Source organism: Seriola dumerili, unplaced genomic scaffold, assembly GCF_002260705.1.
Source record: "Seriola dumerili isolate Sdu_G_001 unplaced genomic scaffold, Sdu_1.0 BDQW01000189.1, whole genome shotgun sequence".
Lineage (NCBI taxonomy): Eukaryota > Metazoa > Chordata > Actinopteri > Carangiformes > Carangidae > Seriola > Seriola dumerili.
This window is the reverse complement of record NW_019174444.1, coordinates 3,439,857-3,458,011: the sequence shown is the minus strand read 5'-3', so window position 1 is coordinate 3,458,011 and position 18,155 is coordinate 3,439,857. Positions and strand designations below refer to the sequence as shown.

Sequence of the window (18,155 nt, the reverse complement as noted above, 5' to 3'; positions counted from 1 at the left end):
AATCTGTAAAGCTAAGAGAGAGGGCTGGTGATAGAGAGGCTGAAAGAGATGGGGGGAAAAAAGGGAGAAACGGCAGCGAGGAATGATAAAGGGATGAGGAGAGACATAGAGAAAATAGAAGATGAACGTCCCGCAGATGTTCATTAGAATATTTATTACACTGGAATTCAAACGTGAACGCCTCAGTGACAGTTAAAGTGTGTGTGTGTGTGTGTGTGTGTGTGTGTGTGTGTGTGTGTGTGTGTGTGTGTGTGTGTGTGTGTGTGTGTGTGTGTGTGTGTGTGTTGCCTTTGTGTGCGGGGTGATTAGCACAGGTGGAGTGCCACCGCCCCCCCCAGGGGAGGGCAAAGCCTGCGTTTCCACCGGCAACTTAGTGTGTGAAGGTTGTGTGTGTGTGAGAATGTGAGTTTAACGATGAGTCTCATCTTTCAATGGAAAATCACCGGGGTATTATTGTTAAAGGACCATGTCAGAGTTTTTTTGCATGTCTTAGCTCATTTCCAGCAGCTCCCATGTGCTGCACATGACTTTCTTGTTCTAGTTTCTATTCACATGTAGAACAGCATGAAAATCAGCTCGTACAGGCTTGAAGGCTGCATTCCTCAGAGTTTACATGATGTCTGCATTTGATTTTGTGCAACTGTGGTAATGTGGTGCAGATTTTACAAATCAATCTGCCCTTTACGCTGCATTATTATGCAACAGAAATGTTACTTCGCCAACAATAGAAGCTGTAAAGCTGCCTTTCTTAGTCTTTCAGTGGAATGATATATCGATAATATGATCATATTATGCTGTTTACACTAAGTTCTGTTGCCTAAAGATGATTTAGAATGATTTGAAGCAATATTTTTGTCATAAAATTTAACACAGATTTGATGCCTTATTGTGATATTTCTGAATGATATTCTTGTTAATATCATAATCTCCTGCCTAGCCTTACTGTTGTCTTTAATAAGCAGTAGATTTGAAGAGATTTGCATGACTGTACTTGCCTGCAAATGGAGAATAACACTTGAGATCAATGTTGTTTGCAATACAATAATTCTATATTCAAGAGCAGCTGTACAAAGCAGTGTGGTGGAGTGACTCAAGTACATCTCAGTTGCCAATTTCCATGTTTGTTCAAGTTCAGTTTTATTTGCATATCACACTGAAATGAGCAGAAATTTAAATCTATGAAGTAGAAGAGCATTTCAGAAATCTAAAGCATCTTGTTTTGGAAGATATATGGGAAATATACATGATTGAGCTGTAGTACACACATGCTATAAATGACAGCAACTGAGTGGGTCTGTGGCATCACTCATGTGTCAAAGCGTCTTTACATACAGGACGTAATCATCATCTGCAGGATTGGATTGACATGTGGCCCAAAGGAGACGTAATCCACTGAATGTTTGCCGTCCATATGTGTCGCTAAGTGATAAGAGCCTTTTATGAGGATCATAATTTCAACATAAACTAAACCTACTGCAAACCAAATATCCTACAATTCAAGACAAAAGTGTCCAAAACTATCGCAGAATATGATCTTGGAGATTTGACAAAAGAATACCAACTTAAGGTCCACTTACTGCCTTTTTGTGTAGCTTTCTAAGTCCGTGGATAGAGTTTGCCCAGTTGTCTTGGAGATGGCTCCGTTGACATGCAAATTCAGTAGCTGCTAAAATGTAATTCATGGGATTTGATTTTTTTTAATGAGTAATATTAATATCAGTGCACTTGCATTTGGTTTTTTGTGTTTTTACATTTTTGCTTTAAACAAAAAAATGCCAAATATTTACTGGTTCCAGCTTTTCATTGTAAATTGAATGTTTTATTTTTGGATGTTTGAAGATGTCACCACAGGCTCAGGCTTTAAGTTCACTCAAATGAGAGTGAATGAATGAATAAATGAGTTTCTCACACACCTTCAGCTGCCAGTCGGGAAACAACCTGTTGATTTAACGCTTGATGCTGCGCTGCTGTGTGTGTGAGTGCGTAGTGACCCAGAGGGAATAGATAGACCACTGGGCAACTCCACCTTCCTCTTTTCTTTCTTTCTCTTGTGAGGTCTGGCCCCCTTCCCTCCCTCTTTTGCCCCCCCATCCTCACTGTCTCCTGATTGGCTGAGGGGGCGGGCCTCCGTGCAGGGATTAGTTAGCGCGTCATCTGTCTTTTAGGATCAGCCTTGCTCGCTCTTTTCTTCAGTCTGACAGAGCATAGAGCAGGAGGAGGAGGTGGCAGTGGAGGAGGAGGTAGAGGAGGAGAGAGAGAGAGAGAGAGAGAGAGGAAGAGTAAGTGAGTGAGAGAGAGAGAGAAAGAGGAGGGAGGAGGGAAACAGCTGAGAGACGAGTGGCAGCATGCAGTTAACGGAGAGCACGATGGTGGAGGATGGTAAGAGACTGAACAGGACAGATTTGTTCTTTTGGGCTGGTTCTTTTTTTCTTCTTACTATCTTTGTCTTTATCTTTCTTTTTTTCTCAGTTGCTTAACCCACGTCTCTCTCTCCACTCTACATCCATTTATTTGCATTTTTCTCATTTTTTCACACTTTCTTTCTTTTTTCCCTCTGTCTTGTCATTGCAGCCCCCTCCTCCTCTGTCATTCAGCTGGCGACACACGACCCAAAGCCTGCAGTGTGTGTGTGTGTGTTTGTGTGTGCGCGCATTGGCGTGCGCGTTTGTGTGTATTGTTTCCCTGTTGCTCTTGTGCTTTTGTAGTTCAGTTTGTGGGAATTAGTGCTCAAACAATCAGAAAGTCACTTGTTAAAAGTAAAAACCCCTCTGCTTCCAGCTTCTCAGATCTGTAGAGTTGCTGCTTTTCTCTGTTTTTACATATTGTAATTTTAATACAAGACACCTTAATTGTCAAAGCAATTTAAAATATTAGTTGACTAAATCCTCATTGTGGTAGAAATTTGGACCTAGATTGGAAGAGGAAAGCTGTCAGGTGCCTCCATGTGTGCGTGCTTTCACAGGCATGACACTGAAACACACCCACATACTGTAGATGCTCACACACATAGCTTCTTACTTCACCCAGATGTAAAGTTGTGGAAATAAAAGCGGCTTTCTTTGGTGAAGTTGATTCCTGCCTCGTGCTTTGAGTTTTTAGTCTGGGCGGTAATTTCACTCTGGTGTGTTAACTCTTGTTGCAGTGAAGATCTTTGTTGCTGTAGCCCTGATCAGCTGGAGTGCGCACACGTGATTTTATTTTATTTTTTTAAGCTTGCCGTGTTACCAGAGGTCGACCAAGACCCATACTGATGCTTTGTGTGTTTGTCGTGTGTGTGTGTCAGTCTGTGCTGATGGTCATTGTTCAGGAGCGCTGTTGGTTTGCGCCTGCATGTGTGATGACAAGTGATATCGCTCTCTCTCTTTCTGTGTGTGTGTGTGTGTGTGGCAGAGCGCTGCTCCTTTGTCTGCCGAGGGGGAGGAGGGGAGGTTGCACTGACGGTCCCCTTTGTTCACAGTCCCTCGCTCTGAGTGTTTCCCGCAGTAGTTGTGGCTGTGATATTTTCTCAGAATTATGACGCTACAGTTGTGCAACATGATCAGTTTTCACATTTTAGCACATTTTCTGACTGTGTCCTCTTTGTTTGGATGGTTGTCAGTCAGTAAGTTTGACTTGTTTTGTGCAGGACAGATGTTTTAAAATAACAGACCAATCAGATGTATTGATCGGTGTGTCGGAGGGTTCGGCTCCGTAGATGCTGCAGAGTTCACTGCCTCTGGTTTTATTTAAAGCTTCAAGTTTCCTATGAACCTTTGCAACAAAGGACACTGTGTGTGTGTGTGTGTGTGTGTGTGTGTGTGTGTGTGTTCATTGTCCTGTTTCTAATAGTGAGGCTGAAATGAAGTCATAGTCAAAAAGTAATGACAATTTTATTGCTGATGACAATTCAAAACAAAAAAAGATCAATTCTCTTACTCTTACTTGTTTGTTGTGTAAAATTAGTTTTTTGCATTTTCATGTCATTGTCAAATGATAAAAGAAATTTAAGAAAAGACCAATCAATAATGAAAGAAAGATTTTATTAGTTGCAGCCTTGGTGACCCACCTATTGTCCTGTATGATACTGTACTTTGTGTGCTCCACATACTTCCACACACAGACACACACACTTAGCACAGTGTGTTTCAGTGATCATTTTTAAACTACTCTAACTTTGTTTAGTCTTCTTTGTTCCTGACAATTGTGCAAAAGTTTCTATTTAAATATGAGTGGTGTTCCACTGTGTGTGTGTGTGTGTGTGTGTGTGTGTGAGAGTGTGTGTGAGTGAGTGAGTGAGAGAGTGAGTCCGTAAAGTGCTGACAGAGGGGAACAGTGCAGCTGCAGAATGACAGTTTTTGGCCGCGGTGACTGCCTGCCATGGTGACGAGAGAGAGAGAAAGAGAGAGGAAAAAGTGAGAAGTACAGAAGGATTGAAGGAGAACAAAGAGCAGGAGAGGAAGAGGAGCTGTCACTGTGAACCTACCTACCTCCTCTGAACTGAAAATCTGTGTGTGTGTTTGTACCAATTATTTTTTATTAGCAGTCCCAACGTTTTTTGATGAGGTCCTCTCAGCATGAAGTGAGCAGAAGGCCTCAGGCTGTTAACATTCACCACTATTACCAGTTATCAGTTCTTTTTGTGAATTCACATTGTGCATTTCTGCTTCTCTCTAAATGCATCTCTGAAGTGTTTTGAAACCACAGACATTATAAAGTAGCAGGTGGAGGCAGGTGAAAGCCTTTGTGGCCCTAAGTAAAGGTTGTTGACCCCACGCACCAGTCTGTAGCTACAGTTGTACAGAAATTTAAATATTAAAAGTGTCATCATTAAACTAGTTTTTATTGAACACTTCATAAAAACAGAATGTATATACAGTAACATCCAAATCAGAGCTAGGAGCAGAGTGAATTTTGGACTTGCATTTATTTAACTGGACAGCTGACATATTTGCCATAAGTGTATTTTCAGCTTGATCTGCTGCACTCAAGTGGCCAGAAAAAGCAGTTAATGCAGCTTTCAAGACAAACTGTACTGTAGAAATGTACAGTTGTGAAATGTAAACAGTGAATTTAGCAGTATAGCCCATAGGTTGTGGTGGTGGGGGTGGGTACCTTCACTTACAGTAACACAGTAGCCGTGAGTAATGATCGTGTTCACTGCACATGCACAGAGATCATATCTACTCTCTTACCTCTGGAGTCTTATTCAATTCTCCCTGTGCATTGTGGGAACTCCCCTGTCTTGTTTCTGTCGGTCATGTGTGTGTAGTCTGAACGTTCACTGACGCTCTGCTGTAGGAGAATGCTGCTCCGGTGGTGTAGATTAATCTGCATGTTTCCCCTTGTGTGTGTGTGTTTGTGTGTGAGAGCGTAAACTGATTTGTGATGTAGGAGCTCTCCAGTAATTACACTTCTGTTTCTTAAAATGTATCCAGATGTGCCTGGAGACTTGTAAACCTCGGTCTGCTTCACTGTGTGTGTGTGTGTGTGTGTGTGTGTGTGTGTGTGTGTGTGTGTGTTTATTATGGGTCATATTCAGGCTAGCTCTGTTTGGCACACAGCATTGCAGCAAACACAAGTGCTGCTGTGTGTTAGGCTGTTTTCTAGCCTGTATTCACTCAGACTGCATTCGCCTCCAGACTGTTAAACGCTGCTCTGGGTTGGTTCTTATTAACCAGATTTAAAGGTGCAATCTGTGATTATTGGTAGGGCTGGATATTGTTGATAAGATTGACAAGATTTTCCATCCCTTACTTTGAAGATTGTTGAATGATGTCTAAACACAAGCAGCCATACTTTGCCTAAATCAAATAAAATGTCTCATTTAATTCAAAGAATTCAAATTTCAAAGAATAAATACACACAATCACAAGCAAGATGGAAACTTTTTGCACTATAGTCTTTTCTGTAATGAGGTTAGGGAATTTATTCTTTAATAATTAAGCTTCCATTAGGCTGTACAGTATTTAACCCACACAGACTGGATAGCAATGAGCTTTTTTCTGGTCTTTGTTAATACCTGATCATTCCCAGTGTCTGTTTAATATATAAATTTATTAAAGTTAGTATTTTTGTTACATATGAAAACCATAGGATCCTGAGAGCAAACCAGAAATTAAAAACTCATATTTCTGCTGTGATAACAACTATAGAAGATGAACAGGAAACAGGAGAAACAAAAACAGAGTGCTGGCAGGTGTAACAAACATCCACATCCCTCCTCAGGACCGGAGCTCTCTTATAGGAAGCTTGTAACTTTAACTAACTGCTTTAAGCCTCCTAAATGTGTGTGCGCGATGTATGTGGTTTATGACACATAGAATAATTACTGTGATGATGTATGGGCTGTGTTTGTCACTGTTTGCCTGTGTGATTAATAACACGGTCACCAACTGCACCGCTGCTGCATTTGTGTGGAGATATAAATATGGCCTCTGTGGTGAAATTTGCATATGAAGCATGTACTCATGTCTCATGATGAAACATTCATTTTTGGTGTAATTGTTTGTGCACAGTGGAGTCCAAAGTCCGAGACCTCTGAAGGTGGTCACACAGTCCACTGTACAGGTTGTCTGCAAGAATTCTAAATGTTAATGTGAAATATCTGAGAGCTTCTAATCATTTCTGGTTAAACTTTGCTAAGGAACCCCCAGCGTGTATATAAACAGAGTCTGTTTCAGTAGTGACATATTCTCTCTTTCTCTCCTCTAGCTCTTCCTCCAAAGCCAGCAAAGCCCCAGCAGACCTCCTCTGTGGGGGTGGGAGGGGGCAGCAACAACGGCGCCAAGGACGGTGGAGCAGGGGGCTCACTGCAAGAGGCTGAATGGTACTGGGGAGACATATCCAGGTGAGTGCCTGTGATGTTTGGCAGCAGAAATCCTTGTTGTAAAATTTTTACTTTTTTTTTTTTTAAATCTGTAGAAGCGACGAGTCTTAACCGCCTCAGTCTCTGCTTTACCTTCCTAAGTGTTGGTTAGTTCTCAGCCACAGTCAGATGATAACCACACCTACAGTGCAGACAGCCAGTCTGCCACCTTAAACACACACACACACTCATGCAGAGCAGAGACTCTGTTGGCGGGGACCAGTCCATCCAGTCCCTCCCACCATCATTTAGCTGATGGATTGTTTACTGTGAGGTGTGTGTGCGGCTGCGGGGAAAGTCCTCAACGCCTGCCACTGATAATTGGAGGCAGACTTTTTCAAAATGAACACCATCTGTGTACAGATCACTCAACCAACTCAAACACTGCCTTTCTCTGTACGTTCTGGTGTTGTGTTCAGGGAGGAGGTGAATGACAAGCTCAGAGACATGCCCGATGGGACCTTCCTGGTGCGGGACGCTTCCACCAAGATGCAGGGCGACTACACGCTCACACTAAGGTAAACTCTTTAGTTTGTGTCACAGAGTCATGAATGGATTGTTATTTAAAACCACAGGGGGATTTATGGAGGCTGGAAGGGAGTGGTGGTGTGCTTCTCCTGCTCCACTTTTATACAAGCACTCCTCTAGTTAACTGGAGTTGGAGGAAAATCATGTGTTGAAGCATTTTGCAGACACAGCATCCTGCTAAATTGGAGCAAATCCCCCATTGCCCTGGAAATAGTGTTTCAGGGGGAACTGAGCCCTGAACAAAGAGCTGTTAAAGTGTGAATACTAACAAGAATCTGTCTGTTTGAATGAGGTGGATATGTACTCATCTCCTTGCCTCTCTTTTTTTCTCTCTTCCCGTGTTCAGGAAAGGGGGCAACAACAAGCTGATAAAGATCTACCACCGGGACGGGAAGTACGGTTTCTCCGACCCCCTGACGTTCGGCTCGGTGGTGGAGCTCATCAGCCATTACAGACACGAGTCTCTGGCTCAGTACAACACCAAGCTGGACGTCAAGCTCATGTACCCCATCTCCCGCTTCCAGCAGGTCTGCACACAGAAAACACACACACAAACACGCACGCACGCATGCACGCACACATCCAGCAAGACACATTGTGTGTTATGACTTAATTTAATGGGAAAATCCAAATCCAACCTCGGTCTTCAGTGTAACATTTTAGTGACCAGCTTTGTTTTAGAAAAACAAAGACTTGGTGACATAAGCTAATCAGCTGAAGTCCAAACAGCCTAGGAGGTCTTTAAGAGGTCACCGGTCGGGGCATCCCAATGGCCTAGTGGGTAAGACGCATACAATGTGGGCATAATGAGCCCTGAGCAGCAGGTCCCTGGTTTCCCAACACTTTTTCTCCTGTATATCTTGTCTCTTTCAACTTTCCATGTCAAATAAAGCAAAAAAAAAAAAATACCCCAAAAAATGAAAAAGAAAATGCTAAGAAACAAAGGATGGGATCCTCTGCCTTAATGTTACAGTAAAAAGTGATATTTTAGACAAACGTGTCCTCTACAGTTTGTGTCTCCTGTCTCACCATAACGAGGCCCCCTGCACAAAGAAAACTACTTTTCCTTGTTTGGTGTGGATGCATTTAACTTCAACCTCATCCAGCAGCTTCATGACATGTTCAACCAACACACAGAGGTGTAATGCTCAGGTGTTAAAATACTGTAGTTGTGTGCAGTGAAGTGAATGCAGCTCTAATAGTTCAGGTGTGTTCACTTTTGTTTCCTGAGTATTTGATTGAACTGCATTTGTTTAAAACCTTTCTGGTGGCTTGTATTGGACTGCGAGTCTTCATCTCGTCTGTCTGAGATGAAGCCGAGAAGCCAAATGTGATCACAACCAACAGGAGAAACTACAAAAATTAGACCCAGATTATGAGTCTGTGCTGCATCTGAAACACCTTTGTTACCATTTCCCTGTATAACACCCCCGCCACCCCTCCCTCCATACCCGGTGGCTTGTGCCTGGTGTTTCCATTCCAAACTGCAGCGGCAGCAGGATCGCTGCTCGCTGAAATATTGCCCCATTCCACGACCCTCATGCCACACTCCCCTAAATAATTGCACACATCCACCGTGTCAAAGGGCCGTCATCGCATTTATTCCCTCCCTCCCGTACTCCCTCGCTCCACTCATTTGCCAGGCGAGTCATTACTCAGAGTGAAGCAATATCTTCGAGCGTGCACACCTTGCCGTACACCCAGGGCATTGTGGGTGGTTTATTAACGAGCCTGTTCAGGAGTCACCCTCAGTAAGCAGAATCCAGGGTGAAGGGAGCAAACATGCACATGCACTTTTCCCTCTGTCCTTAATTACAAACAGCTCTTTATTCTTTCACACCTCACACTCTGACACATGGCTTTTCCCTTTATCCTCGTCCTGTCTTCACTCTTTAATGCTGTCATCTCTCCTCCATCCCTCAGGACCAGCTGGTGAAGGAGGATAACATTGATGCTGTCGGGAAGAAGCTCCAGGAATACCACAATCAGTACCAAGAGAAGAGCAAAGAGTACGACAGACTGTACGAAGAATACACCAAGACGTCACAGGTAAACACCCACTCGCATATAAAGACTGAACAGAAACAGAAAAAAATCAGGTTTCTTGTCCACTCACTCACCTCCACTTCCTCCCTCCTCCTTTAGGAGATCCAGATGAAGCGCACGGCCATCGAAGCCTTCAACGAGACCATCAAGATCTTTGAGGAGCAGTGCCACACGCAGGAGCGCTACAGCAAGGACTACATCGAGCGCTTCCACCGCGAGGGCAACGACAAGGAGATCGAGCGGATCATGATGAACTACGAGAAGCTCAAGTCTCGGCTCGGGGAGATCCACGACAGCAAGGTGCGGCTGGAGCAGGACCTGAAGACACAAGCCATGGACAACCGCGAGACGGACAAAAAGATGAACAGCCTGAAGCCCGACCTCATACAGCTCCGCAAGATCAGGGACCAGTATCTTGTGTAAGTACAGAGTGTGGAGTTGAACCATAATGAGGTTAAGTAACTTTTTGTTAGAAGGTTTTTTATGATAAATTATCAAAATGACCCTATTATATGTTGCCTGTCTTCTTCCTTAAACTTGCTCCTTTTATAAGAGTAGTCTGTCAACATGGACATTGTGACGTAACCTGTGTTGCTCCAGGGTTCAGTTCATGTTGACTGACAGACATTGACTCATTAAAGTCTGACAGGAGAAGAACATTTCCAAGTAATTCAGTACTCTTGCTTTTATGTTGGCCTCAGACTGTGTCTGCAGGTCACACTTTTCATCCCTGCTATGCTCAAGTTGAATGAGAAAGTGGTCTCATTTTAAAGCTCCATACTTTCCTTTAAGTGTTGATCCATAAAAAGATATATTTGAGGTTGTAAGAACTAAAAACCATCTCAGTGTAGTTTTACATCTCCTCTCTCAGGCTGCTCTCTGGAGCTCTAGTAACAACAGGTCAGTGAGCACGGTCAGCTTTATTATGACATCACAAAGTTACAGAAGTCCTGATGGCTGGTTTTAAGGCTCAGTTTCTGAATACAGGCTGTGTGCATTTCTCTGTGGACTGAGCGTTTTGATACTTTCACAGTGTTAATATAGAACCTAGACCTGAACCCAAACAACACATGGATATCTACCTTTTATACTATAAGGGACCTTTAAACAGAACCTCCTCAAATAATTTTATTTGAAATATTCTCAGGGGCCTAAAGATGTACAAGTTCCCAGTATTTCACAGAAAAAAAGTTATCTTATGTAGTTACAGTTGATGATCACATAAAGTATTAGAGAGATGGATAACACACTGTAAACAGTTAAGCTAAATATCTGTCATTCAACAACTTCCTGTTATCTCATGGTGTACAGCACATCATCCTGTCACCCAGGACATAGTTAAGTCTGTCAGGCGGCTTGATTAGAAACTTGTGTTTCCTCTTACTGAGGCTCTTGCCTGCTCTGCTTCTAAGACGAGTCGTGCAGCTGCTGGTCTCATCCCAAATCATTCTGTGAAGACATTTGTTGGAGGCTCACTAATTTGATTTCTGTTCAGCTTCATGCTCGTTCACTGTACCATAAACCCTGCTGTAAATGAAAGAAGCCTTTTAAACTGATCCCTAGTGGTAGTAATGTCTCTCTCTCTCTCTCTCTCTCTCTCTCTCTCTCTCTCGCTCTCTCTCTCTCTCTCTCTCTCTCTAGCTGGCTCAATCACAAAGGAGTTCGTCAGAAACGAATTAACGACTGGCTGGGAATCAAGAACGAGAACACTGATGAGTGAGTTTTTCTGTTTCCTCGGCTACAAATTTGAGATAAAGCTGAGAGGATGGGGTTAACACTGCTACTGCATATGTCAGTGTACACAGAGCAACTGTTATGTTCATTTAATCTGCAATTTAAAGTACTGAGAATATTATTTCTCCCTCCCCTGCTCACCATGTCTTTCTCATTGTGTAACTGTGTACGTGGGTGCAGAGGCTACTTTGTGAGCGAGGAGGACGAGAACTTGCCTCACTACGACGAGAAGAGCTGGTTTGTCGGGGACCTGAACCGGACGCAGGCGGAGGAGCTGCTCCTCGGGAAGCCGGACGGGGCGTTCCTCATCCGAGAAAGCAGCAAGAAGGGCTGCTACGCCTGCTCTGTAGTGTGAGTACATACCAGACATGACTGTGGTGATGTGCATCTGACATGTCAGTCCAGCTCATCAATACAGTTTCCACTCTGAGATGTCATATTGCACTTACACTCACTCATTTATATATATGAGAAGGTCAGAATATTCGAAAAACTTTCAAAATAATGCATTTTAAGACAACAGCATCACTAACTCTAGCCTCAGACACTCAGAAACAACAGAAACTGAACATTGTGTTAGAGGCACCAGAAACGGGTTATTACATAAAACAGAGACAGTGATAGTCAGCCAGTTTACTCATTTGTCAGTTAGATTCTCAGCTTCTGCACATTAATCTGCAGTAGTGACATAATTTTGTTCTTCCACCCACACTGAGTTCACATTCTTCAACTCCAGAAACTGAGCTCTGAGATGAAGTTCGTTAAAGGGCTGTAGTGATGTAGGCAGCCTTTTAGGAATCTGTCTATAATGGATGATAATGTTTCACCTGAAATTATTTTATAGTTGTGTGATACCAGACAAAAAAGATTTTTTTTTATTACTGACACTATTTAAAGAATCATGTGACACTGTTTGTTGTCAGTAAACTAAACGGAGGAGGATTAAACAAGTTTTTACTTCCTGTTGTTTCAGAGTGGATAAAGAATGGCAACACTTTATTTTAATTATTTTAGTCTATAATTTCCCAGGAAGTTTTCTAGTTTTCCAAGAAAGAACTTTGTAATTTTGTACCAGAAAAATAATTAAAGTTTCAGTTCTTTCAGAGAAATTCCTCCTCAAATCAACATGAGGAAATATCCATTCATTCATTTATTATTGAATCAGTTTTTCCCCATGTCTGATTTTATGCTTGCCTGTAGACAAATTTCACATTTTTAAATGCTCAGTAACTAAAAGACTCACAGGACACAGGACAGTTAGAATTAATTGGAAGCAATTAAACCAATTAAACAGCCTCTATTTTCCATGTAATTAACACCAAATTAGTCTTTTCCAGGAAGAGTAGCACAGTAGTGTCTTTCTAAGAAAATATAGAGCAAAGCAGCTTTGAGGAAATTATCTGAACATTAAAACAGTATTTGCTTCACTTTGAACTGAGGTACGTGTAACATGTCACCTGTGACCAGTTAGCTGATTGACCCTGTTTCCTCTGTGTCTCCGTCAGTGTTGAAGGTGAGGTGAAGCACTGCGTCATCTACAGCACACCGCGTGGCTTCGGCTTCGCCGAGCCCTACAACCTGTACAGCAGCCTGAAGGACCTGGTGCTCCACTACCACCAGACCTCCCTGGTGCAGCACAACGACTCGCTTAACGTCCGCCTCGCATACCCCGTCTACGCACAGATGCCCTCCGGACGCAGATGAACCCCAACCACCTGGCCACGACCCCCACACGGACAACAAACCAACCCCCTCTTGGGGAAGGGAGAACGGGGAGAGTGAAGGGAGGAGGGAAGGAAGGAAGGAAGGAAGGAAGGAGGAGGGAATGGGGGGGGATTGGTTGAAATACAAAGCAACCCCAACACCAGAACTGTCAAAGATAGATAGAAACGAAGTAAACACTTGCTGCAACACACACGTCAGCCACCTTGGAGTTATATATTTTTACAAGAACAATTTCGGAGGGCATTCTTTCTAAAGACTGCTTGATTTGCACAAGGAAGTTTTAAATGTTTGTGAATGTGAAAAAAAAAAAAAAGCGACAGAAGGAAGGAAGGAAACGGAGTAGGCAACTTCAGAGTTTCAGGTTGACCCCGCTGCTACCTAAACTCCAGCTCAGACTTTTTACCAGAAACTCAAAAAAAACCATGCGAATGACGACGAAGACGACAACAAAACATTCCCATTTTAAACCTTTTTTTTCTTTTCCACCTCAGATGATTATATTACAACTTTTTTGTTTGTTTGTTTCTGGAGTCGTTTTCATGTTTCAGATGTTTCCTTTTTTGTTTACTCCTAACCTTGTTTGTGGTAAATGCAAGAGGAGATGATGATGATGATGATGTTGATGATGTCAAGTGTCTTGTTTCTGTCCCTCTCCGTATGAAAAGCAAAAATAATGTAGCATTACAAGACAACGGACACTTATTCTGTTAAGTGTTCCTCCATGTAGACTGCTGCTGAGGGGTTTTAGGGGGAGGGTGGGGGAGTTGAAAGGGGGAGGGGGAGCACAAGTGACATAAAACAGTTTTGTAGTCTTAAGAAGGACAAAAGGTTTGCTTTTATACTAACTGTAAAGGGTTGTTTTATGTTTTGCCAATGTAAATGGCAAACGTCACAGATCAGAACCAGAGACCAAAGTGGTGTGGAGAGGGAAGGAGGAAGGGCAGCATAGTTTTTCTTTCTTTTTACGTGAATGGAGAAACGAATGAGGAAAAGCAAACGAATGGTGTGTTTGAGACCACACATAAAACCGAGTTTTGGGCCATGTGCTTTTGCACCAAAAAGCCTTTTTTTTTTTTTTTTTTTTTTTTTTTTTGGGGGGGGGGGGGGACCAAATGATACATAAACAGAGACGCCAGGACCTTCTGTAAATACAGATAGTTGAGTAAGAAGCACTTAAATCGGCCCCTGTTTGTGACCTCAGCTCCCTGTACGTCATCCTGTGGTTCAGTCACCTTTGTGAATTAAAGTGACAAGTCTAAAACTAAAGTTGAAATGATCAATTATGATCAAATAAGCCCCTTTTCCACTGGTCAAAAAACCCAGTAAGACCCACTCACATTGGGCTTTTGTTAGCAGTGTGAAAGGGTACTTTCAGCATTCACAGCAGGGTCACATGACTCTGCAGTAGATGTGGGTATTTATTGGCTCCAGCTCCCATTGGCAGTGATGTAAACAAAACACCCGGGAGAATCCACTAATGGCAGACCCGTCACCTGTCCGGCACAGTGCTGTTAAACCAGAAACACTGTGGCTACACTGTGCTTGGGGATGAAACAGTTTCCACACGTAAGCTCTGACACTTTTAGAGGAGCACCAACCCAGAGATGGCACGCTACAGATCTGTTTTACCAGTCTGCACGGCGGCTAGCAGCTCACTCTTTTTCCCCCTGCATCTGTATGTGTGCTCTCAGAATGGCAAACTCATCTGGCAGTGTGAAAGGATTTACCCGGGTTTAAAAAAAAAAACCTGCTTACACCTACTGATTTTGGTCTGAAAAGGGTATTAGAGTCTCGACAGGAGAAAGGTGCTGAGGTCACAAACGGGTACAGATGAACCAGTCAGGAAAAGGTCACAGATGGTCAGTTTCACCAAAATCATCCACTGAAGGAAAATGAAAAAGTCTGACCATAAAACCTGAAACCCATTTTATGTGTGGTTTAAAAAAAAGAAGAGAGAGTGATAAATGCATATATGCTAATGACTGTGGGTTGAAAACTGGGACTGTTTGTGTTTTTGTTACAAAACCTTCAGAAATAAGACGTTTTGATAAAAATGTTTTATGTTTAACACAGAAAGGAGGTGGAGGCAGAGGCGAGGTCCTGAGCTGAAGACACAGGCTTTAGATGAAAATACTGAAAACTTGAAAGAACGTGCAATCTAGCATATTGTGTTAATGTAGTTCAGCAGTCACACAGAGAGAGCATGAGATGCACTACGGTCAGAGAGATAATCAAAGTGCACAGTGAAGCTTTTGGAGTGTTCAGTTTTGTTTTTGTCTGATTGCTTAGGTTCCTTTTTTTTATTTTTATTTTATTTTTTTTCTAACTCAGATCTTCTTGCCCGGTGCTTGACTTTATAACCAGTGGAAGAATTTTCTGTCAAAGACTAAAAATAAGGAAAAAAAAGCATCACACAATAAAAATTATCTTCAAAAACTGAAGAGAAAAACAAAACCAAGTTGCATTCGATTCTATTCTTCCTAGAAATTCTCTCTCGCTGATTGGCTGTTCCTCTGGGGAGATGTCGCTGAGATGGTCGTCCCTGTCGCTGCCTGTCTGATAATACCCAGCTATTTTAAGGTCCTAATGAATTAGATCCCCACCCCCTTCTCTAAAACTGAGATACACACTGGCTTTTTTTTTTTTTAAATTTAATTTAATTTTTTACAGAACAAAACTTAAAAAGACGAGACGATGCTGGTTACAAAGTCAGACAAAGCACCTCCCCCTTCCCCTCTTTGTCGTCTGCAGTGTTTTTCACAGTACGATAAGCCAGCATTAGAGTGTATGGGCCACACACACACACACACACACACACACACACACACACAAAAACACACTATGTTACATCTGAGGGAGTGTCAGGTTTTAGGAAGAGGGCCATTGTTTGAGAAGCTGCAGAGGAGTCATTGTGAGTGAATGATACAACCTTGGTTGTACCCACCATGTGTTTATCTACACCCGTCTCAATGTCCTCCTCACCATCCTATAGTGTAGTATCACCGTTATCTCCCCCCGCCACCACCGCCCCACCCCTTTCAATTGTCCATCCTGTAAAGATAGATGAATAGGGGCGAGGTGAGGTTTGTGGAGCTGAAAGCCATTGATAGTCAGTCGTCTCCACCTTCATGGGTATTTTTTATTTTATTTTTTTTTTTAAGTGGATACTTAACAAGTTTGATGCGTCCTAAAGCAGGCAGCACTAAATCCAGTTTGGCCTGTTCTGACACTGACTGCCTGTCATGTTAACACCAAAATGATGTAAAATTACCCAAGTAAATTTCAGAAAATTTGAAAAAAATTCTCCCATCAACTTGGATTACACAGATATTTTCAAGAAGGCGTAACAAGATAACGAAAATTGACTGGGCGCCAGTAAGATGGCAGCATCATTTCATTACTGCTTTCTGTGATCGGACGTTTTTGTGCATTTACTGAAGCGAAATTGGCAACGTCAGTTTCCATTTGAATTTTAACTTTATCAATATGGCAACATTTCCACCTTTACCGAAGTATAAAACTTCTTTTCAAACTGATGTGCCACTTGGAAATGGACATAAAAAGGTGGATGGAAACTTGAGAGTATTTATTGTGACTTCCAGGTCTTTTCCTGGGACATGGTTAGAGCAGACATGGCTAAAAACAAGAAGTAGACAAAAATGATCATAATTGTGTCAAAGTAAACTTTTAATATGACACAACCAGTTGTTTTGCTTCTGAGGACAGACCAAATTTGATTCAGCTTGATGCATACTGCCATCCCAACTAGTCCCTCTCTGCCATCCGAGTGTAGCTAAAAACAGAAAGTGTGGAGGAAGACGGAAGAGACAGTATCAACACAGCTGGACATTTGGTGCAAGGAGATGATATGAGTTGAACTGTGGCTACAAGTATTTATGTGACATTTCAGGGTAAATTGTTTATAAGGTTTTTTTTTTTTTTTTTTTAAATTTCCCATATATCTAAACCAGTATTTTTGTCTGGATATTGGTTCTAGGATCCAGTGTGCAGGTCATTTGTGAGAATTAAACCGTCACCTTTGTGGGAGGCGTCCTCTTAAAGACGAAGACCCTTCCACCTTGATTGACTTCCTGTCTGTTTCTGTCCAGCTGTGATGATGGTGTTTCATCTGCGTTCTCCCTGCAGATTCAGGACTCTTTTAGTTTTACAGGGGACAGAAAGGCGGGGTTTGTCGATATAATCTTGAATGTACAAAAAGGATCAGTCCGGGTCCAAAACAGTTTTTTTTTTTGTTTGTTTGGTTTGTTTTCTTTTTAAAGCACCGCTGGCGTGTTTTGTCCGTAACGGAAACAAGACGATCCTTACTCAAGGTGCTATCGGAAATGCAGGCCCATTGGATTCGGCAGACTTGTAAACGTTTCCATCTCAAAGTCGTGAACCCTCAGGTGTTTTCAAGTTTACCGTAGAAACTACCACACAGCAAAGCCAGCGATTTGAAAGAAAAAAAAACAAAAAAAAACAAGTAAATCAGGGTTTTTTCCTCATTGATACTTAAATCACTCTCAGTCGATTAAGCTAGACCCCCACCACTTTGACTTTTGTAGTGTCCTAAATTCAAGAGGCTTGTCCCTCATGGCTTCCTGTAGCTTAGACACAGCATCGTCACCAAAAGGATGTCATAGTCTTTCCTTCCCATCCATCACCACACAGTCTGAAGGTTTTTTTTTCTTTTTCTTTTTTTTTTTCCTTTTTTTTTGTTAGCTGACATTTTTGCATAGGGAACTCAAAAAATCCCTAACTCTATTACTTGAACAATATTGCATTGCTCACTGTTGAATGTCTTTATATGGAAATATACATTTATTAAAGATAAAAAAATGGAAAACGAAGAGTTCCCTTTTGTTTTATGGTGAGCAGGGTGGAGGTTTTTAGAGTTTTATGACAGATGTACAGTATTCATTACAGGCAAACGTAACGTAGAGCTACTTTAGGAGGGAAGGAGGCGCTTTTTAAAACTTTTCTCAGAGATATGTTTGAATCTTTTCCTTCACAGAGGGCTTGTCTGAAATTGCACACATTATCATCTACAAGAGACTTGTGTTAATATTAACCTGTGATGTCTGCGTATGCATCCTGAGTCACATTTACACAGAGATGTCATCTATCATACATTTATATATATATATATATGTATATATATATATATACATATATATATGTATATATATATATATATATATTTATATATATATTTATATATATATATATATATAAATAATACTAAAAGATATTACAGTTTGAAGGGTTGTTTTGAGTC

General features: G+C 41.9%; 1 protein-coding gene across 6 annotated transcripts in view; it reads left to right on the top strand.

The window, feature by feature from the left end:
* The window catches only part of pik3r3 (phosphoinositide-3-kinase regulatory subunit 3), a 220,279-nt gene extending 207,345 nt beyond the window's left edge, over positions 1 to 12,934 (top strand). For 3 of the 6 annotated variants that reach the window (XM_022753002.1, XM_022753003.1, XM_022753004.1), the window contains 8 exons: positions 6,691 to 6,826; positions 7,264 to 7,362; positions 7,719 to 7,899; positions 9,296 to 9,421; positions 9,518 to 9,837; positions 11,060 to 11,134; positions 11,333 to 11,503; positions 12,658 to 12,934. In XM_022753002.1, coding sequence (XP_022608723.1) covers positions 6,691 to 6,826; positions 7,264 to 7,362; positions 7,719 to 7,899; positions 9,296 to 9,421; positions 9,518 to 9,837; positions 11,060 to 11,134; positions 11,333 to 11,503; positions 12,658 to 12,856 — 1,307 coding nt within the window. In that variant the 3' untranslated portion in view covers positions 12,857 to 12,934. Of the gene's footprint in view, positions 1 to 6,690; positions 6,827 to 7,263; positions 7,363 to 7,718; positions 7,900 to 9,295; positions 9,422 to 9,517; positions 9,838 to 11,059; positions 11,135 to 11,332; positions 11,504 to 12,657 lie in introns of those variants that run through there. The other 3 variants (XM_022753005.1, XM_022753007.1, XM_022753006.1) reach the window with 3 other exon arrangements.
* Positions 12,935 to 18,155: the final 5,221 nt, after the last annotated feature.